Source organism: Vulpes lagopus, chromosome 16 (assembly GCF_018345385.1).
Source record: "Vulpes lagopus strain Blue_001 chromosome 16, ASM1834538v1, whole genome shotgun sequence".
In the NCBI taxonomy this organism is placed as follows: domain Eukaryota; kingdom Metazoa; phylum Chordata; class Mammalia; order Carnivora; family Canidae; genus Vulpes; species Vulpes lagopus.
In genome coordinates this window covers 45,628,930-45,651,732 of record NC_054839.1, presented here as the reverse complement: position 1 = coordinate 45,651,732, position 22,803 = coordinate 45,628,930, and the positions used below count along the sequence as shown (strand labels likewise).

The 22,803-nt window shown below is 41.7% G+C and overlaps 1 protein-coding gene across 2 annotated transcripts in view; it reads right to left on the bottom strand.

The window, feature by feature from the left end:
* DIAPH3 (diaphanous related formin 3) overlaps positions 1-21,489 on the bottom strand; it is a 496,533-nt gene extending 475,044 nt beyond the window's left edge. For both annotated transcript variants that reach the window (XM_041731170.1, XM_041731169.1), the window contains exon 1: positions 21,161-21,489. In XM_041731170.1, the coding sequence (XP_041587104.1) occupies positions 21,161-21,352 (192 nt within the window). In that variant the 5' untranslated portion in view covers positions 21,353-21,489. The remainder of the gene's footprint in view (positions 1-21,160) is intronic.
* Positions 21,490-22,803: the final 1,314 nt, after the last annotated feature.

The following is a 22,803-nucleotide window of genomic DNA, read 5'->3' as shown; positions in this document are numbered from 1 at the left end:
TAAGTTTTGTTGAATCTTTTTAGAGAGTGATCTGGTGAAATAAATCCTATGGTCACATTCTTTAGCCTTGTAATTCTACATGAAGAATCTAGAATTAGAAAATAACACCAGAGAGTTGTACACAAATACTTGTCAATATAGAGTTTATCTTAAATAGCTAAAATTATCAACCTAAAACTTCCCAGAATGTGGGAATGATTCGATAACCATAGTCCTGACATATGAACTATAATGACATAGGAAAATGCTCACAATTGTTACATGGAAAAAAACCTTGCTTTTAAAATTGCATATGCAATATAATTCCACTCCATTAATCATTAATATACATTCTTATGAAAAAAAAAAAAAGGCAGGAACCATTTAAGTTTATATACCTGGATTGTGGGATTTGGAGCAATTTTCCCCCCATATTTTCCTGTATTTTCCTAGTTGTCTAGAATAGGCTTACTTATTTTTATAATGAGAAAAGCTTTTTTACATCACAATGGATAATATGTTCCACACCAAGCAGAAAATACAGATAAGTTCCTTTTCAAATAATAATGTATGTAGTAAAAGTAAAAAAAGAAGAAAAAAAAAAACCCTAAAAAATCTAATACTGTAAACACAGACTGTAATAGGATAGGGGTTTTTCAATGCATATTTTCAAATATGTCAGAATACATTAAGCACATTATTCACTGGTTTTGTAATTCACATATATAAATTAACCAATTTCAAAAAGCTCCTTGGTTTTGTGAATTATTGATGTTGTCACCTGCTAGAGACTTAATTCCAAGAAAAATATACGAATCACTACATCACAAGCACAAATCCTTTTGACACAAATTCAATTTCTGTGGCAATAATATATTGACTTAGCTTTATTTTTCTATTTTATGACACTTATTAATGGCAGAGATAAAAGAAATCTATCATTTTTCTTTATTGTAAATGTAAACGATCTCATGCTATGTTGAGGATGTTAAGGTAAATACCACTCACCTGATAACTTTTTAATGCAAACAAGGACATGGTACCAAAATAAAATAGGATTTAGGATTTTAAGCAAAACCTAATCTCATACTCCTAATCTTCTTCCTGCACAATTAGGCTGCCAACATGGGCAAAACACTACATTAAAAATGAAGAGGACTTGGTCCCTGCCCTTAGAAGCTTAAAACTAAAAGAGCAGCAAGATAATAACCACAACGAGACAGCTGAAAGAAGCACGTATCAGAAGTGTTCAACAGTGACCAGAAGGCAATGCAATCTCTTCTTGCTAATTACACATGCTTACTACATACATGCTATTAACAGGCAAATCTTATAGCCACGATTGAAGACTAAAGTCAAATTAATCTTTAGCATGATTTGGATAAAACGTGGAACACAAAATTTCCTCTTCTGACAGCATAACAGAATCCTAAGGCATGCGCTCAACCAATGTTTATTAAATATTACTATATTCTTGATAAGAGGTACACTAGTAAATAAAAAAAGGACTCCTGTCCTAAAGGAACTTTTCTTTTTTTAAGATTATATTTATTTGACAGAGAGAGCGCGCAGGTGAGCACACAAGCAGAGGGAGTGGCAGGCAAAGGGAGAAGGAGAAGGAGATTCCCCACTGAGCAGGGAGCCTCATGTGGGGCTTGATCCCAGTACCCTGGGATCACGAGCTGAGCTGAAGGCAGCTGCTTAACCCAGCCACCCAGACGCCCCAGAACTTTCCTTCCATTGGGGAAGAACACAATAAACAAGTTACAGAGGGTGTTAGAAGGGGCCACTTGTTACGCTAAAAAGAAGAGCAGCCCAAGGTTAGGGGAGGCCAGAAAGCAAGGTGGGAGTGTTTGCAGGTTGCAATTTTCAATGTGGGGAGCTGGGACCAGCATAGGTGTGACTGATAAAGTGGCGTTGGAGCAGAACAGAAAGCGGACTCAGGGCAGCTGTGTGGACTTGGAGGAAGGAATCTCCGAGGAAAAACAGCCCCCAGACAGGAACGAGTCTAGGGTGCGCAAGGAACAGAGAACCAGCGCAGACAAGTCAGAAGAAAGGGAGGGCACTGCAGCAGGTGGGCGCCAGACCATGTCAAGGCCAGGGGCTTTTTTATTCCCCTAAGGGAACGGTCACAAACACAAGTATAAAAACACGCTATGAATAATCAACTTAACCAGTAAACAAGAGTTGTATCCGCACATGATGCAAAATGCCCCAGAGGAAACACAAGCAACAGGGCTGCTCTCAACCAATTCCTTCAGGGCTCTTTAAGTGGCTTGTTGGCTCACTTACTAAAAAGTATTAGAAATACTTTCAAAACTCTGTAAAGACCACAAAGGCATTTTTGGGGACCAACTCGGCTAGTTCTATTGTATTCACAAAACTACTGTTTTTTAAATGTAGAATTAGTTATGGGGGGGGGGAGAAGCAGGGGAGCAGTCGAAGGAACAGCCAAGCACATTTGGAGAAAGGAAGTTAGAAAAAAAAGTATAATTACAGAAGTTTCCTTACAGCATAATCCCCCAGACCCCACCGGAGCCTGAGCAACAGCCCTAGGGTTCTTCCCACAAGGTGTCCACAAATGGTCAAGTGCCCATCTAAGCCCTGCCACAGGGTCCTTCTCGGACAGCATCTCCTCTTTGCCCTTTCCCCTCTGACACTTTTGTAAACAATTCCCCTGTTAAATTGACCCACCAGTGTTTCTGTTTCTTGTCTGGGTTCTGACTGAGACACTACCCTAGTCCCTTGCTCCTCAATACCTGCGCTCAGGCTGTTTCTGTTATCCTGCACCTCAACTACTCACCTTTCAAATGCCGCCTGCTTCAGGAAAATTCTCTAACTTTCCCACAGCATGCCTCTCCTGGGGCATATACTGCCCTGTGTTCCCCAGGTAGAGGCTAACAGCCTGGGTTCTAGACGCAAATTCACCCAGTTTGGAATCCAGCTTGGATACTGATCAGCTATGTGACCCTGGGCTCTCTGAGCCTCAGTTTCTCCTGGTACCAGGATAACAGAAAGCACCTGTCCCCATAGGCTTGTTAGGAGCCTTAGTTGGAGAGGCCACATCAAGTTCACATCGTACGACACCTGGTAGTGAAGAGGCTTTAATAAATGTTAGCTAACACCCCACCAGCATCACCTTGGTTCAGGTCACCAAGATTGTCCTCAAGGCCACATCCAATAGTCTCCTCCCACTGGGCACTGAAGTCATACTCTAATCCACTTAAATCCATTTGTTATTGATGTAAATGTGTGCAGGTCCCCCTCCCAAACTGAGCAGGGGCTCCTGAGATGTTTGTCAGGGTCATTTTGCCAGCAGCTCTTATTTGCTGGGTGTCAGTTATACTGGACCATTCTCTTTACAGTTGCTGAGGTCTCTCACGTGTTGTCATTTTTCTTTGGAGCTGAGAACTCAAGCAGTGACAGTTGCCCAATGCCATCCCCAGGACCTAGACTTCAGGACACGGACAAGCTAGATGGGTGAATGAGATGGGAGGTAAGCAAACATACTGAATAGGTATATATAAACCTGTGGTAAGGGTGGGTCACCCTTCATTATCATCAAGAAATGATATGAAAAAAAAAAATGATGAGCCCGCCTATCTTCATCCAAATCTCTTTGTTTACAATTCCCTTGAATCACAAGCATTGTTCGCAGTTTATGTCTTTCATTTTCTTTTTTTTTTTTTTACTTTATTTTTAATATGCCAGGGGCCCTATTTCCCTCATCTTTGAGCCCCTAGACCTACTACAGGGAACATTTTAGGTCAGGGTTTTCAACCTGACCACACAAGAGAATCAGCTGAAAAGTTTTTGTTTTCTTTCCTTGAGTAATCTTCCAAACCAACTATATCAGAATATTCAAAGGAGAGCCTGTCATAAAGCTCCCCCAAGTGACTGTAATGTGCAATCAGGGTTAAAAACCACTGACCTGGACAAATTCTTCTGAACTCAGTCTTCCAGTACCAAGACTATCATCAAGGAATCTCCAAAGACCCATATGTGTAGATATGATAGATATTGTTGGTTTCTCTGCCTCATGCACAAAGTCCCTTCTCTATGTCACAGGGATGGACCCGAGTCTTCACTGTTATTTGTGAGCTGGGCCTGACCCCAGATGTGAGCAAAGCTCAACCCTTAAATCCAAACAGAGCCAATCAAATCCTCACTCTACCAGAAATCGGTATTTGGAGATAAGAACGAGAATCTGTTCTTGCATGAGCCAAGAGCATGTATATCTGGAACTGGTAGGCTCTGGGCTTGGCTATGTGAAGATCAAAGTAGAAGCTGTACTCTGCAGAGATACAACAATGGAGCAAATGCCTAGTAGGAAGCAAAATAAGGCTGTATGACCCCAGAAAAGAGAATGAGAGAAGCTGCCAGCTTTCAGTTCTTGGTTCCAAACTCTTGGGAGGACAAGCTACACTTAACTGTGCTTGATCCAAGAAGATACCACCCCTCCTTGTCTTTACAATTGCCCTTTTCAATTTCAAACTAGATATTGTACAATAATCTGTTTCTTTAAGCCAAAAAAGCCTCTGAGAGAAAACCCAAGACCTCCCTCAATACCCATATGATATAGCTCACCTCATCACTACTAACATCACTTCCTGAGCACTCTTCATGATTACTGATATACCCAACAATCCTATTTAATTAGCCATTATCCCCATCTTAGAGATAAGAAAATGAAGTGTCACAGAAGTGATTTGCCTGAGTGAAAAGTAGCCAGGCTGGAAATGGGACCTTGGTCACTTGACTCCAAAACCCAGACTCATTCACCTTCTCTCAGTCCTCACTGCTATGATGGGACAGCTGCTGTTATCAAATCTAGGGATGGAAGTGGATATGAAGCAGTTTCTGAGGGAAAGAAATTTGAAAATGAAATCTTAACAAGAAAAATGAGCATAATCCCAACTCGATGATTATTAAGTATTTTAACACTGACCACAAAGTTGTATCTTAAAAGTTCAGCTAAGTGAATATAAGAAACTGGGGGTGGTAGGGGATTGTGATTTCTACAAACTAATAAGAATATATTTTGCTTGGGAGTTTCCCCATTTATGTCTTAAAGTTGCTCTCTTAACTGTATAATAGAGATGGAATGAATAGTTTATTTCCAATTTGTAGAATTTAATCTGCAGCATATACCACAAGCCATATAAAACTATGCCCTCCCAATTCAGACTAAAACATAAGCCACAAATATATCCATGTTCAAAAAAAAAACCATATCCAAATAAAAAATTACAGGGCAATAGCTAATCAAAGAAAATTAAGGTTTTTTTAAATTATTGATGGAGTCTGAACTCTTTATAAAAACTAAATCACTGCAAAGTTCTCTTGCATAATTTGATTACTACTTTTTGTTACTATTCTCTACACTGTTTTGTCACTGAAAATTAGCCCAAAGTATGATTGTATATTACAAAATTAACATCTGAAAAACAGAGAAAAAGAGCACAATCCCAACTCTTACATGCAGTCCTGGTATTATCCATAAAATGTAGTTCATTGTACATTTCTTCTAGAAATATTAACCAAGCTGGATATAGTTAGGATCTAAGAGAAGCAGACAACATGCTAAGCCTGGCACAAAAAAACCTATGAGGGACGCCTGAGTGGCTCAATGATTGAGCGGTCTGCCTTTGGCTCAGGGTCCTAGGATGGAGTCCCGCATCAGGCTCCCCACAGGGAGCCTGCTTCTCCCTCTGCCTCTATCTCTGTGTCTCTCATGAATAAACAAACAAAATCTTTATTTAAAAAAAAAAAAAAAACCTATGAAACGCAACAGCTGCCCTGAAGCTGCTACCCTAATCCAGTAGGCTCCAGAGAAAAACATGAAGAGCCTGGGTCACTTATTTTCTCTTTCTCGTGATTCAAAAACTATTACCACTGTCCTGCGAAGGCTGCCCACACTGAAATACAGAGGATCCTCATCTTAATGCTTTTTGCACTTGTCATCCAGAGAAATTTTGAAAAATAAATCCATAAATGGGATTAAATACAGAGTAGCCCAACACTGCACCAAATTTGCACTGTGTCATATCACAACACAGTGAAATTCCAACACATAGCATTCTATGTCACAAGTTAGGTTTTCAGCACCCCAATTTCTGCATTCAAACTGCAACCTCAAGCAACTACAGCCTAAATTGCCCTTGGCAACCTTCCAGCAACGTCAAAATTCAACACTCTAACAATAACCCAAGTCTATTTGTAAAGGACTTCTAAAAGTACATAGTTTCATGTTGATAATCGTACCATTCAAGGACACCAATAAAACAGAACAACAAGGATCATGGGCAAGTCCTCAGCTGACAGCCATAGCCACAGGGTACCCAATGATCCTAATAACCTAGTACAAATTATTGAAGACTGCACATCTAGCAAGGGTGTGAAGATTATCCTCCCTATTTATTTTCTTTTTGAATATAATTGACAGCATTGTGTAAGTTTAAGGTGTACAAAGTGTTGATTTCATACATTTATATATTGCAGTGATTACCATCATAGCATTAGCTGATGCCTCTGTCACATCACATTGTTACTTATTTCTGTAGCGAGAACATTTAAGATCTGGTCTCTCAGCGATTTTGCAGTAGATGATACGATACCTGTTGACTCTAATCACTATGCTGTGCATTAGAGATCTAGAACTTAGGTTCTAGTTGGAAGTTTATAACCTTTAAAATCTCCCCAATTCCCCCATCCCTCTCCCCTTCCCTGGCCCCCAGTAACTACCATTTTTCTGTCTGTTTGTCCAAGTCTGGTTTTTTTAGTTTCCACACTAAAAGTGATATCATATAATATGTCTTTCTCTGTCTGGCTTATCTCATTAAGCATAATGTCTTCCAGGTCCATTCATGTTGTCACAAAGGTCAGGATTTCCTTCTTTCTCGTAGCTGAATAATATTCAATTGTGTATGTGTATATCTACTGCATCTTTTTTTATCCAATCATCTGTTGACAGACATTTAGATTGTTTCTATACCTTGACTACTATGAATAATACTGCAATAGACATGGGAGTGCAGATATATCTTTGAGATCTTGATTTCATTTCCTTTGGATAATATATTCTGTGGGACTGCTGAATTATATAGTAGTTCTATTTATAATTTTTTGAAGAACCTCTATATTCTTTTCCACAGTGGCTGAACCAATTTATAGTCCCACCACCAGGGCATATAAAGTGTTCCCTTTATATCCTCACCATCATTTGTTATCTCTTGTCTTCTTGATGACAGCCATTCTAACAGGTGTGATCCCACACCTGGTTCTGTCATGGCTGATGTTGTTTTGCTCATAAACTTATCATTGATGGTGGCAAGTGCATCATCTTGCCCAGAATAAGATGTGCATGTTATCCAACAGGACTAAATCATCACATCACCAGCAGGCAGTCTGACTTAGGGGAGAAGACACTGAGGGCCACAGGCAGTCCCTTTAAAAAGGAACATAGGTCAAAGTTTGTCACTGGCCACCAGCTACATATGGCTATTTAAATTAATTCAAATTAATCCAAATTAAAAATTCAGCTCTTTGGTAGCATTACCCTCATGGAGCTAGTGACTATCAAACTGGACACAGAAGAACAGAGTATATCATCACAGAAAGTCCTACTGAAAAACACTGACCTAGGTAGTAGTAAAAGCTAAAGAAATGGACAAGCTCATGCTGAAAGGAGGTGTAAACTGGAAGATTACTTGAGACAGTATTTAGGAACACTAATTTAAAAGGGTGCAAGGAGAGATGAGCAAAGATCAGAAGAGAAGAACGTGTCACAGCAAAGGTTTCAAGAAGTGAGGGCAGTGCTAAAACTGTCAAGAAGTCAAGTAAGATGAAGTTTGAAAATCAGCCACCAGGTTGGCAACTGTTGATCTGCCAAAACAATTTCAGTGGAATGAACAGAAGCAAAGGCAACGTTGAGGAGCCAATGGGAGGTCGCTGAATCCCTCCTCAATGAGAACACTCTACCCTTCCCCAATGCCATCATAATAGCAGCAACAAGCTAAGAGCTGTTTAATACTTATGTGTCAACACCTATTCTAACACATTAAATCATCACATCTAATGTACAAAATAGGTACTGATGTTCCCATCTCATAGATGAAGAAACAAACAAACAAAAAAAAAAAACACAGTAATTCCCCAAGGTCACACAGCTACCAAATATGGAGCCAAGATTTTAATCCAGGTTAATTTTAGAAGCGGAGTCCTTCAAAGTGACACAAAGTGGACTCCTTGGTGACACCTCCCATTTGTTGGTTCACACCTCTCTTCACACCAGACTGAATGTGAGCCTCCTGAAGACAAGGACCAAACTTGTGCTATATCTGTGCTATATTTAGTATGAAGAGCATTCAAATATTTAATGAATAAGTGAAAAGAACTAATGGAATATAAGAGAAGGAAGCAGAGCATGGCGTTCAGAGGGGGAGAAGGGCCAAGAGAAAGTCGGAGAGGGAGGCTGGTTTTGCTTCTGCCTTTTCTTTTATAATGGGAGGCATTGAAGCATCCTTAGAGAATGCAACCTATAAAGAATGAAGCATACCTAATGGAATGGGACTGGGTCAAGAACAGGGGTAAAGGGATTAACCTTGAACAGGAAAACAGACATTTCTTCTGTGGATATTGGAAGGGAAAGGAGGGAGTGCTGCAGATATAGAAGATTACAGGTGCAGACAGCAGGAAATTGAGCAAGTTCAAGCAAAACGGCCTTTATTTTCTCTCTGAAGAAGGTGTCAAGGTGAGCGCTAAGAGTGAGGCATAACTATCTCTAAGATCTTTTAAGCGAAAGCTGTGGAATGTTCCCGTGTGGGTACAAGTGGGTATTTTACACATACACACAGAATATCATTAAAGGATACAAAAGAAATTAATAGAAGTCACCATGGCCTCTGTTCGGGGAAAAAGCTGAATTGGTGGTCTGGGACGTGAGGAAGTCTCGGTGAATCTCGCTCTGTATTGCTACACTGCTGGCCTTTTCAAGAGGTGCATACATTACTTTTTCAATTTAAAAAACTATTTGCAACAAAAAGGAATCAGGCCCATAGCGAAGGTAAAGAGAGTGCTGATAACGGTTAAGCATAAATGTTACGAGAAATGGAAAAGAAGGTAACCAAAGAGCTAGTTCAGAGCTCTAACCCTGGAGTTAGGCTGGCTGTGCTGGTAGCCATCACTCCCTACGCCCCGCTAGGGCAGCTCAGGAAAATCCCCACACCCTTCTCCCTGCCTCAGTTCTACTATGTCCAGCACAGGGGTGGTGAGAGTGCCTACTTCAAAGCAGTGAATTAGGATTGATTAAAATGGTGCCCAGCCCACTGGGAGAGCTGAATAAATGTAGCTATTGTGATGATGATTATTATCTAGCAGCTTTGAGGACCCAGCTCATCAGTGGGCCCAGAGATCCTGAGTGTAAGGGAATCAGTTCACAGAGCTGGGAGGGTTGCCACCCTGATGCAGCAGCCCACTTCAAGACCCAAGACCCAGGAGAGCCTGTAGGGTTGCTCCAGGCTTGGAGATCTGAGGCAAATGGACAAGGAAACCAGAGGTTCTGTTATTTACTTCCAGTCTACCTTATGTAGGTTGAAGGAGGCAAGGAATGTGAAGGCATCCTAGTTCAAAAGTTTCAGGGTTACTTTCATGGAGTGTAGATATAGTGTGGAACAGAAGTCAGCAGGAAACTGACAGAGGCGGAAGAGGCAAGGAAGGGGCTGGAGGGCCAGATGAAACAGAAAGGAGGGGGCTATCTATGTCCAGGAGCCAGACCTCTTGGTGTGTTCCCCACTTGAATTAAGGTTGGGTTCCTGGACACAATGCAGGTATCTAGCAGGAACGCAGGGAGAAAGGGAGGTAGGAAGGTGAAAAGAATGGTCAAAATGCAGCTAATAACTGAGATCCTGTCACATCTCCTTCAAGATGACCAACCCTACAGAATGCAACACTACAGATGAGATTCCCCCCTCTACTCTGGTATCTGAGAAAGAATCAAAAGAGTAAAACTCATAATAGCTGTCATGTATTAACCTCTAGGCACTGTGCCCAAGCTACAGAAACATGCATTACCTCAACTGTTCCTCACAACAATCTCTAAGAGGACATGCTGCAGTTATCTATTCCATTTTACAGATAAGAAAACTGAGGCACAGAAGTTCATTAATTGGCCCAAGGATACACAGCCATATTTGAATCCACTGAATCCATTCTAAGCCCTTTTAATCACAGTGGGGCTCTGAAGCCACACTGCGGGCCCCTGGAGGAGCCTGAAGTGAAGGGGCAGGTTCAGGTCTCCAATGACCCAGATATGTTTCTGGTAGCCTCTACATGCCCTTCCCCACCACCACTGAAATCTTTTATAAAAAGAAATAGACATTTAGAGTATATCAATAACATTTAAATTTAAATTAATCATGAATAGATTAATGAACCAGATGGTATAAGGTTACAAGAGTAATTCTGCATAGATTTTCAATTAGCCAAGCATTCACAGACCTACCCTAGCAAACTCAAGCCTAGGCCAAGCACTGAAAAGAGAGAAAGTGACTTCCAAAAGCTCACAAATACATGCATAAAGTAAGGGAAAACAGGTTCAAGAAAACATATCAATAGAGCAAAATAATACCGTTGGAAGAGAGGCTGAATGAAGTTAAGAGTGTGGCTTTAATTAGAGACCACCACCTTTTATAAAGAAATGAAACTGTCGCATTGAATTTCTGATTGTAGATTATGCGTGTTCTGGTTTTTATGTTCATTTCTCAGGCTGTCAGATTTTTCATTAGAAATGAATTGTAATTGTCCTCATGAATTGCATTCTACCCAAGGATTTGATCAACAAAACAGTTTAATACTATAGTAGAATCCACAATTAATGTCACCAATTTGTAAATCCTAGTTAAAAACTGAATGTTACCAAGTTTCATTTTCTGATGCCCAAATAAACCACCCACCTCAGGAAAATGCAGCAATTACAGGATAAAACTCCCCACACCCTGGGAAGATACTTTATAACAAAATAAGCCAAATAAATGCACTATTATGGATCCTACAATTAGATTAACCCATGTGTCTAAGAGTTTCAAGAAATTCTACATCATAACTCCAAAAGAAGCATATACTTTTCTTTTTTAACTTTCAGAATAATCTAGAATTAATAATTTCCTTGGAGAGCTGAACAGGTATTTATCCATCTTTAACCCATGAAGGTCCCTCATGAAATAAATAAAAATCCTTCTAGGCCCTTACCTCAAGGAAATGGAGAACAAAGATTACAAGGAGATATTGATAGGAAAGGAGAAAACAGACATTTCAATAGGATTTATAAAGCTTCATTTCTGACGCCTGTTGGCGAGTACATGGTGTTCTATACTTCTTTTTTATGACAAAATATTTTTTTAATTGCAAGGGAAATGTTTACCCTCAATAAATTATTAAGAAGTAAACTGTTTTGAAGCACACTGTATACACCCTTCACAACTGAGAAACACTTACTAATCACTTTTAGCTCATTGCTAGACGAAGACTAATCACTTTGAGCGCATCGCTAGATAAAGGTGCAAAACCTTTGCCAGATTCAAGTACTCTACTAACTTCTTAAGTCACGTCTTGGATTCCTCAAACTGACTCTGCCAATCCTTTCACGGACACTCCAGGTCCACAAGAAAATGCTGTATTTTTCTAAGATTATCTTAAACATTTGAAGTAAAATAAGCATAATCTGGAAATCTGAAAAACCACTCTACAACCGTAATCCTTCCTTCCTGTGGTGTTTGTGGTGGTCACACTTGTGTGTGTGTGTGTGTGTGTGTGTGTGTGTGTACCACAACAGGGCACTAGAAGAAGGCCAAACAACAATCACACTACATAGGTTTTCGTAATCTCCTCTACTTAGAAGAATCCCATTCCAAAGATTGTCCTTGATTCCAAGATGACACTATTCAAGGAACCACATACTCAGAGCTATGGCAAGTCAAATTTTAAGAAATCTGAAAATGAGATGCTGGAGGTCTTGGCCCCAATTCTTTCTACTCCTTTTCAACAATTTCATACAATTGAATAGAAAATATCTACATATGGCTAGATTATTTTTTTTAATCATAAACAGATTTATAAGAGTTTACTACTTCATCTAGAGCCTCACATTAAGATCTTGTGAAAAAGATAGTAATGGTAGATGACAGGCCTCTACCAATAGTGTGGGGCTGAGTCTTTTGCTTTATCACTGTCCTTTACTTCCTCAGCCTCTGGGATTCCATTTTCATCCAAGAGTCAAACAGACAAAAAGGAAAACAGCAAACCATATACATATCTTCCCACTATTAAATCCAACAACGATGACTTAATTTCAGCAAAACATCATCATTAATCACATTAAATTAATATTGTTGTTCATTTGAATTTTATTGGTTTTATAGTTTTGTTTTGGGTTTTATGTGTAAATCTCTTCGAGTTTTATAGTTGTAAAAGAGCCATAAGCATAAGGAGTTATATTTTTACTTTATATCTATACATATATAAGAAACATTATTTTTATTATTATTCAAGTCCACATTGAAGTATCACAAGAATTTTTTTTCTAAGTCTGAGGTTGTCTCCTTCATAGGTATCTTTTCTAAGTTTCATTTGTATGCAAGAGTCATAGTTTCATGATCCCCATTTTACACATAAAAACATAACCTCTCAAAAGCTTGAGAAACTTGCTCTGACCATTTGGCCATCACAATCACATCTGGCCATCACAATCACAAGCCTGCATCAACCTGAATGTCACCTGGCACACCAGAATGACAACAGGACAACAGAATGAGAACAGCAGGACTCTGCCCCTTCCACACCATTAGGAAAAAGCCTGACCCTGTTAGGAGTTTCCAGTCTAGGAAAGTCATTCAGATATCCAATGTAGTATCCCTGAAGCCTTAAAAACTGGAAAAATTTGTACTACTACTATTACTACTGATGATGACAGCAACAACAATCCTATAAATGGCAAATACTTACATAGTGGTTACAAAAAGCCAGGTACTAACCTAGGCCCATCACACAGTAACTTCTAATCTTCCCAACAATCCCATTTTACACATGAGCAAACTGAGGCACAGAGAGAAGCAACTTGCCCAAGAGAATGCATAACAGAGCTAGGATTCAAACCCTAACAGTGGTCCAAGTCACTGCTCATAAATGCTATTCACATGTCTCTTCTATTTTAAAAAAAAAAAAACTGTTAAGAAAGCATGGCAGTGGGTCTTTTTGGAGAACACAATCAATGGCAAGCATTTCCAAACGGTTCTCATTAATTAGCTAGTAACTTAAATATTCTAGCACCAAAATTTAACTTATTGAAACTCCTAAATCCTCCCCTAAGTTAATAATGATTATTTGATTTGCTATTTGAGAAAATTACTCCCAATGGTAAGGTATTTCAATGCCACCCTGCTGCTTTGGAGAGAAAAGTTACCTTTGTAGATCCTGTTCAAAGAAAGCTCATGCTTTGATCCTTAATATCCCATGAAGTAAAAGGTTATGCTTAATCTATATTTTATAGATCTAAAAGTCAAATTAGTTTCTGGGAGAAACAAGCAGAGTGTGATGGTAAGCATATTTCTGTAGCATTCATTTCATTCCTGGTTTGGAGGATACTATGTGCTGAGTTAAAGACAATTACATTAGTACAATACGTAGCAGTTTTTTTCCTGTATTATTCTGCAAGCATAAACAAGTTATACACATGTTAATTTACATTCTATATAAAAAGCCAATTTTAAATCCAATTTATAAGGCAATAAATATATAAAGATTCTAGGACACAGCAATAAAGTTATGCCATAAAGTAGAGTTAATTCACGACAACAATAATAAAAGCATGACAAATTTTAGCATTCTACCAACTGCACAAAGGTGTTTCAGGTAACATCTGTTCAGAAGCAATTGCTACAAGACAGACTAGATGAGATGCAAGGTTTCACAGTGTAATAAATGTATGTCAGTTTGCTTGCTTCATAATTAAAGACATGAGTCTTTGAAAAAAAGCAATTAAGCCTTGCTTTAAATCTGAGACAATTATCCCTACTCCCACCCCTTTCTACCTACACACACACACACACACACACACACACACACAAAAGATCCAGAGTGATCCAGAAGTAATAATTGCCATATATCATCTATTTTCAGCAGCTAAACATACTCCCAAAAGCCAATTGGCATATTTTGTTTCTTTTGATAAGTCATATATTAACAAACACACAAACAGACAAAAAAACTTCTTTTCTCTTGTTAGTAAGGATAAACAGGAAAAAAAAAAAAAAAGTCTGGGGCAATTCAGGCAATTGACTTAGAAGACTGGCCTGAATAAAATAAATGATCCTACCTTATGAAGGTTTCAATGTTGGATGGATTGGGTGGATTTGGGCATGAACGACACTCAAGTGACTAAATCCTTCAAATAAGAACACTGTCTCCGGGATCCCTGGGTGGCGCAGCAGTTTGGCGCCTGCCTTTGGCCCAGGGCGCGATCCTGGAGACCCGGGATCGAATCCCACGTCGGGCTCCCGGTGTATGGAGCCTGCTTCTCCCTCTGCCTATGTCTCTGCCTCTCTGTGTGTGTGTGTGTGACTATCATAAATAAATAAATAAATAAAAGGCATTTGATAACTAACCATGTTGAAAGGAAATTAAAAAAAAAAAAAAAAAAAAGAACACTGTCTCCAAGTCTTGACAATTCAGGACAACTGAAAGCATCACTTTAGCTTAGGACTCAAGGAAGAAATAAACTCAAAAAAAAAAAGAGCACCTCCACCTTTTCTCAGCTTTCTAGCAACTACAAAAACGATGCCAGAACAAGATAAACTCAAGTTCTAGTCACTGTTCCAGAGGACCAAACTGTGAATCTTCTATCCACACCAGCACCACCCCACCCACCCACATTACAGAGTCCAAAACAAAATGATACCACAAGGAAGAGATTTAGACGAATCTGATGTAAACTGTTAGACCACACCTCCTTTCAATGTGATCACCGTCATAACTACACCCTCTACCCTCTGTGTTTGTTTCCTTCAGCTGCCAAAACAAATCACCACAAACTTGATGGCTTAAAACAAAAATGCATTCTCTCACCGCTGGAGGCCTGAAATCAGAAATCCGTTTCACCAGGCTCAGATCAAGGTGTTAGCAGTATCTCCCTCCCTCTGGAAGCTCTAGAGGACACCAGTTCTTCCCTCTTCCAGGTTCTGATGGCTGCCAACATTCTTAGGCTTGTGGCTACATTGCCAATCTCTGCCTTAAGAATCACATCACCTTCTCCTTTTCTGTGGTCAAATCTCTCTCCTGCCTCCCCCTTACAAGGACATCTGTGTTTGCATTTAGGGCCCAGCCTGGTAATACAGAACAATGTCCCCATTCCAAAAACCTTAACTTGAAGTCCTTTTTTTCGATACAAGGTAACACAGGTTTCAGGGATTAAGACATGACTATCCTTGGAGGGTGCTCATTATTCAGCCTGCCACACCTGCCTCCAAATAAACCCAAAGCAACCAAGTTACTGCTCATAAATGCTATTCATAATGCCTCTTCTAATAAAAAAAAAACTGTTAAGAAAGGATGGCAGTGGGTATTTTTGGAGAATACAACCTATGGCAAGCATTTCCAAACAGTTCTCATTAATAAGCTAGTAACTTAAATATTCCAGCACCAAATTTTAACTTATTAAAACTCTTAAATCCTCCCCTAAGTTCATAATGATTATTTGATTTGCTATTTGAAAAAATTACTCCCAGTGGTAAGGTATTTCAATACCATCCTGCTATGGAAAGAAATCTCATCAAGCCTACTCTGATTTCAACTCCACTCAAGTTCCCAGTACAATAGACAATAGTACTCCAACTTCATACCTCTTCCTACCTCACAATCTGCCTAGGATCAGGAAATTACTAATTCTGTATTCATTAAAGGTGTTACTATTTTTAATGGTTCCTGAATGAGAAAAGTAGTAAAGATTAAAACTCCCAATAGCATGGGAAAGTAATACAGGACAACAACTAAAAATATGGAAGACAGCTTACCCGGCTTCAAATCCCATCCTCACCAACACGCAGCTGTGTGAACTAAGGCAATTCAAAATTCAACCTCTGCACTCTGCTTCTCCCAACCAGCAAACAAAGCTAAAATACACACCTCATAGGATTGTTGTAAGGGTTAAAGGAGAATGTGAGAGTGTGTGTGTGTAGGACACCTAGAAAAGAGCTTGGTTCATTAAGGGTAACTGTTATTAGTGATGATGCCCACGATGGGAGACATACAGATATTACTGGACAGGGTGAAAAACCTCTCACAACCAAAATTGAAGGTACTATAATGACATAATTAAATAATAATTAACAATCTGTTTGATGGAAACCATAAAATTAGATGCAAGATTTACACTAAAGTCTGTGAGAACTTTTAAAGGATATTCCTAATTAAACATAAGAGCTACTCTGCCAACTAGGATCACCAAATGCACAGGCCTCCTACCAAAAAACTGGCCCACAGCCCTGAGATGTAGACTTCTCCAGAAGCCATACATCCTGTTCTCAATCTAGATATGGGGGCCACCACTGTTTGTACTGCTTGTACTGTTTGTTTCTAGGAGTAGTAAAAGGTAGGAACAAAATGCCCAATATCACTGAAAGGCATTTCATGAAAGTAGGGCAACCGTTTTATTTTGTTCTAGAGGGGAATTGGACTCAGGCTTGGATTCAGGTACTGAGAGTGTGACCTAGGACAGGGCAAAGTTTAATGATCCTCCTGAACTCTTTCTACCTTCACACAGCCTTCTTCCAGGTACCTGCCTTGACCCCCAGCCTCCAATGGTTGCATCCTATCCCCTAGTAACTATCGCCAGCACCTCATACTCGCTGCTTACCATATTTTCTACTGAAGTCAAGTCAGTTAGTTCACAAACAGCCCACACATCATTGATTTCCTGTGCAGCCAAACTATTACACATTTACAATAGAGCAATTTCTACTATTTATACAGATCTATGGGGAGAAATTCTGTACTACAAACTTTTATATACAATTCAAAAGTAACTTGAGACTCATGACTATACCTATGGTAGAAAACAAGGATGTGTTTGCTTTATCAAGCCTCAAAGTAAAACAAGATTTTACTTTACAAAGAGCTCCTTTGTGCCTTCCTAATCTAAGACTGGAGCAAGTGGCCAGTTACTCACTTCTACTACCAGCTTACAGCTTTGTGGGGCATGCAAAACACCAAACACCTAAATTAGCCCACAGGGGTGACATCACTAACAGGCTAATATGGCTCCATAGGAAATCAAGAGGAAGCCAAGAACTGACTCAAGACGTAGCAGTCCAGCAAACCAAGCCAAGCTACAGAGGAATCACATGTATAGGTGATGTAGGAAGGAGTTAGGGGCAGATGGGGCTAGACAGGGAAAGATAAGGGAAAGGCTCCCAGAAATCTGTGGGCTCCCATAGATCCCAAGGACACCAAAAGGCCCAGAGACAGGCTCCTACCTATTCCAAGGAAACAGAGATAGGGCAGCAAAAAACAGAAAAAAATAATAAACCTGGCTCCCCAGCTCCAAAATGTTAGGGAGTATCTTCTTTTAATGGCTCCCAAGTAACCACAAAAACTCACCAGACCACAAAGAAGTCATTAAGGTGTTATCAATAGTCCCTGCTCAAACCAAGACTGAACAAGGATCTCAAGGTGGTGGGCTCCCTGGCTAGGTGCTCAATAAAAGACTGACACTGAAAGGCCTCAGTGGCAACCTTGTCGGGACCCCTCTCACTTCTGAGAGTTTTCTCTGTATCTCTGCTTAATAAGCTTGTATTGCTTTGCTCACTCTTCCTTGTCCACGAGATCCATTCTTTGACTTGGTGACAGAAGAATCTAGCTCTCCACTATCAGAGGCACTGCTGAGATCTGACAAGCAAGGGACAGTCTCCAGAGATGGGGGTCCATCCTCAAAACAAGAGTTATGAGGCTGAGACTGAGAGCAGTGTGGAACCAGGCCAACTGAGAAGAGCAGCTCAGAAAGCAGGCTGGGTACAGAGTAAGGGCTCAAGATGGAACTCCAGGCTCTCTTAAGAGTCCTACTTCCATAAGAGGTGGTCCCAAATCAGTGGCACTCCCAGAAAAACACTCCAGAGAACAGCATCCCTGGTAAGGCCTCCTGGAAGACAGGTTAAGATACAGCAATGCGCTTACAAAGCTCAACAAGCACAGAAGGGAATAAGCCACCGTGAGTGTGAGACAATGCACATGGTCCAAAAACTGCACGCACCTGAACTATCAGATAAAGAACAAAAGGACTCAAACATAGGAAATGCCTAAAAAATGAAAGTAATAGGAAACAAAGAACTGTCAGGAATGACCAGGCAGATTTGAAAAAGAAATAAATGGAACCTACAGAACTAAAAAATACAGTTGACCCTTGAACAACCTAGGGGTTAGGGGCACCGATCGATCCCCATGCAATGAAAATTCGTGTATAACTTTTGACTCCCCAAAAACTTACTATCAATAGCCTACTGTTGACTGGACGCCTTACCAATAACATAAACCAATTAACGTATATTTTGTATGCTATATTATATACTGGATTCTTACAACAAAGTTAGGGAAAAGAAAATGTTATTAAGAAAACCATAAGAAAAAAGAAATTTCCAGTACCGTACTGTAGGAAATCCATGCATAAGTAGACCTCCACAATTCAAACCCATGTTGTTCAAGAGTCAACTGTAATTGCTAAACTTAAATATCCCAAACAAGTTAAATAGCAGATTAAATATCGCTGCTAACAGAATTAGTGAAATGGAAAATATAGCTAAAGAAACTACCATGTAAGCAAGAATCTAAGCTAGATTCGGGGATTAGGAATAGTCCAAATTACGTCTAAATGAATTATAAAGCCATGATTCAAATTAGACTCCTATCTAAAAGCAAATACCATGGGGGCGCTTGGGTGGCACAGTCAGTTAAGGGATCGAGTCTTGGTTTCTGCTTAGGTCATGATCTCAGGGTGGTGAGATCGAGTCCCACAAGCGCTGCAATCAGCAGTCTGCCATGGAACTCTCTCTCCCATTTCCCCTGCCCCTCCCCTATAAACGCACTCGCTCAGGTTCTCTCTCTCTTAAATAAATAAATAAACCTTAAAAAACAAAAGCAAACACTGTGTTAGACATGTTTATTAACTTTTAAGCCTCAAAGGATTGCTTTTAGAGGTCTTTTTATCTTTACAACAACCCTTTTAACGTACTTAAAGAAATGAACAGACTAGGATCCAAATTGCCAGATATATCCTTCAATGAAACTAAATCTAAATATTAGTGTAGGTTCTGTTTTCAGGACATTCTTGCTGGAAGAGTCACAGAAAATCGTACCTCATGCATTCTGGAGCACAGGAGTGAGAAACAAAACGGAATGACATTATTAACCCAGAGAGCAGCCTCTAAAAGGAAGAAAACTCATTGCCCCAGGATTCTTCTCATACTGGCTAGAATCCTGCATTTGCCAGTTTAATTGCATCCTATTCATTCCTCAACTCTGTTAAAATAACAGTAACAACATAGTTGACCCTCCTGCAAAACTTCACCTGGCCCATGGCCATGTGGATATTTAATTTAGCAAAATTAATCCATGTTATCCCTCATTTTCAGTATTCTGATACACATTTATAGCTCAGCTCCCAGTTTCATTCAACCATCATTATTAACTAACTGTTAGGCTTAGCAACTCACACCCCCTCCACAAATCTCTACTCCTTTAATGTGTGTGTCCTGATTTAAATTCCTAATGAGTCTTGTTTACAGAAGGCACATGTATAATTTTACCTACAACTTAAAAAGTCTTCCATACTCCTAAGGAAAATGGACGGGTCCAATATTAAATTTTCAATTGTTTGATTCACCCCAAAGCTATCAACCCTTCAGTAATTTACTTACACACACATATAGAAAACCATCATCGCCACCTATTTTCACTAGCTGACACCAACAAAAAGATCTGCAAGCCTCTCTGATCATGACAGCTGCCTCGGGAGACAAAGTGACTAAGAGAAGCAAACAGAATGGCGAGTTTCAAATACTTTGGCTTCTTTGCACATCTAAGCAAAACATTCCTTAGCAGTGACTACACAGCCCGCCAAGTTTTAAAACGAGTTGTTCCTATGAGAGACACCTAACACTGGGAAACGAACAAGGGGTAGTGGAAGGGGAGTGCGGGGCGGGGGGGGGGGGGGGGGGGGGGGGGGGGTTGACTGGGTGATGGGCACTGAGGGGGGCACTTGGCTGGATGAGCACTGGGTGTTATGCTAAATGTTGGCAAATTGAACTCCAATTAAAAAAAAAATCTTTTTTTTAAAAACGAGTTGTTCCTACTTGGGAAAATCACATCTGCCTTTAAAAAAATAAAAAAATAAAAAAAATCTTGTCCTTAAAATTAAGCGGAAAAAGAAATCCTAATACCTAAAAGTTCACTTTGCAATGTCTGGTAGCCTCAAGACGCTAGAGAGGTGGGGAGAAGTTCGACTTAAAAAAAAAAAAAAAAAAAAGCAATGTTGGAAAAATAAATAAATAAATGCAATGTTGGGCAGCCCGGGTGGCTCAGCGGTTTAGCGCTGCCTTCAGCCCAGGGCATGATCCTGGAGTCCCAGGATCGGGTCCCACATCAGGCTCCCTGCAGGGAGCCTGCTTCTCCCTCTGCCTGTGTCCCTCTCTCTCTCTCTCTCTGTCTCTATGAATAAAGTCTTAAAAAAAAAAAAAGCAATGTTCACCTCGGTGACGTCAATACATACATACTCGACCTGCTTTTCCTGCCGGCCAGAGGGAACTTGGGGCGACTCAATGATCAGTGCAAGTGTCAGCCAAACGGAATTAGGCCCTGGCCTCGTAAATCTACTGGGAGATTGGCAGCTCTGGAAACCTAGAACAAAATTTCCCCACCCCATCCCCACCCCATCCCCACCCCATCCCCACCCCACCCCCATCCCCACCCCATCCCCACCCCACCCCCATCCCACCCCCATCCCACCCCCATCCCCACCCCATCCCCCAGGCACCGTGGGTCCACCCCGTGGTCAAAGTTGAAGGAACTTTTAGGATCCCGGACCCGAGCCGCGGCCCTCGGGGAGGGCAGGAGCTGCCCCAGCACAGCTCGGGGAGACACTCACGAACTTGGGGCGTTTCTCTCCAGGCTCCTCGACGGCGCCGGGCGGAGGGCGCTGGGGGCCCTTCCTGCGCGGCATCTTGCTCTCCCTGCAGCTGCGGAGCGAGGCGGAGGCGGAGGCGGAGGCGGGGTAGGGCGGCCCCGCGGCGGCCGAGCCGGGCTTCGGGTGGTGCGGCCGCGGCCGGGGCCGATCCATCTTTCCCCGCAGCTCCGGGGTGCGGCGGGGTGGGGGACAAAAGGCGGCGGCACAGCGAGCCCGCCAGAGGGGACCTGCCCGCCGGGTCCCGCCCGGTCCCGCCCGGTCCCGCCCGGTCCCGCCGCGCCGGCCCAACTCACGGCCCAACCGCTGCTGCCCGGGGCCGCTGCCAGCACGTCCAAAAACTCCCGCCACCGCGGACGGCTCCGCGCCGGCCAATCAGACGCGGCGTTGCCAATATCGCCACGCCCACGACCCGCCTTTTCCGGGCAGAGCGAAACGTGATTGGCTGTGCGGCCCCTCCGTCTGGCCGTTCAAGCGCTCTGGCGGTCCTGGCCGCTCGGCTGTGACCCGGCCCGGGTGCGAGCGGGCCCGGAAGGCGTGAGAACCTCCCGGGAATTGGGAATCGGGGGAACCGGTTCCTGCTAACCCGGGAGGGCGGGCGCGACCCTCTGCTCCACCATCTGAGAAGCACGGGAAGGAGAAGTCATCTGCCAACCCGTAAGAGTCCTACTCCCATCAGAGGTGGTCCCAAATCAGGGGCACTCCCCAGACGACCACCCCAACCCGGAGAAGAGCATCCCCGTAAGGCCCTCCTGGAAGGCAGGATGCAGATGCGCTTACAGAGCTCAACACTCGGGAGGGCCCTGGTGGGATGGGCCGCTGGGAAGAGGAAAGGGACAGATAGGGCCGGGCCGGGGCGATAAGGGGAAGGCCCCCGAGTCAGACTCCCATAAATCCCAAGGACACCGAGATGCAACACAACCAGAGATAAGGAAGCAGATCCGGCCACCGGGCCTCAAATCTTAGGGAGTATCTTCCTTTGATGGCTACAGAGTAATCGCAGAGACTCCCCAGACCCAAAACAACAACAAAACCGTGCCATTCGCTCGAGATGGCACAAGACATCTCAAGGCCGAAATCTCCCTAGTCAGGTTCTCTATAAAAGGCCAGTCAAAAAAAAAAAAAAAAAAAAAAAAAAAAACCTCATTGGCATCCCTGTCCAGACCCCTCTCACTTCTGGGAGCTTGCTCTGTGTCTTTGCTTAATACACTACTATTGCTTTACTCTCCTTTCTCCCCGAGATTCGTTCTTGGACTCCATGAGACGAGAACCTACCTCTCCCACATCTTGGAACCTGAAAAGGTGGTAGGCAGGTGAGAACAACAGCAACCAGGATGCTCCCAAAGGATGCTTTCTGGACCTACCGAGCACCTGCTGAGTACCTAAGAGCTGAGGGCCTGCTCTGGGTCCGCTAAAAATCAGAAGGGGCTTGGCCACGTCCCTAAGGAGCTCACAGTCTGTGGTTCACAAACCTTTACACAAATAACAAAATAATATAAATATATAGCAGTTATTTTTTTAAGATTTATTTATTTATTCGTGAGAGACACGAAGAGAGAGAGAGGCAGAGACACAGGCAGAGGGAGAAGCAGGCTCCATGCAGGGAG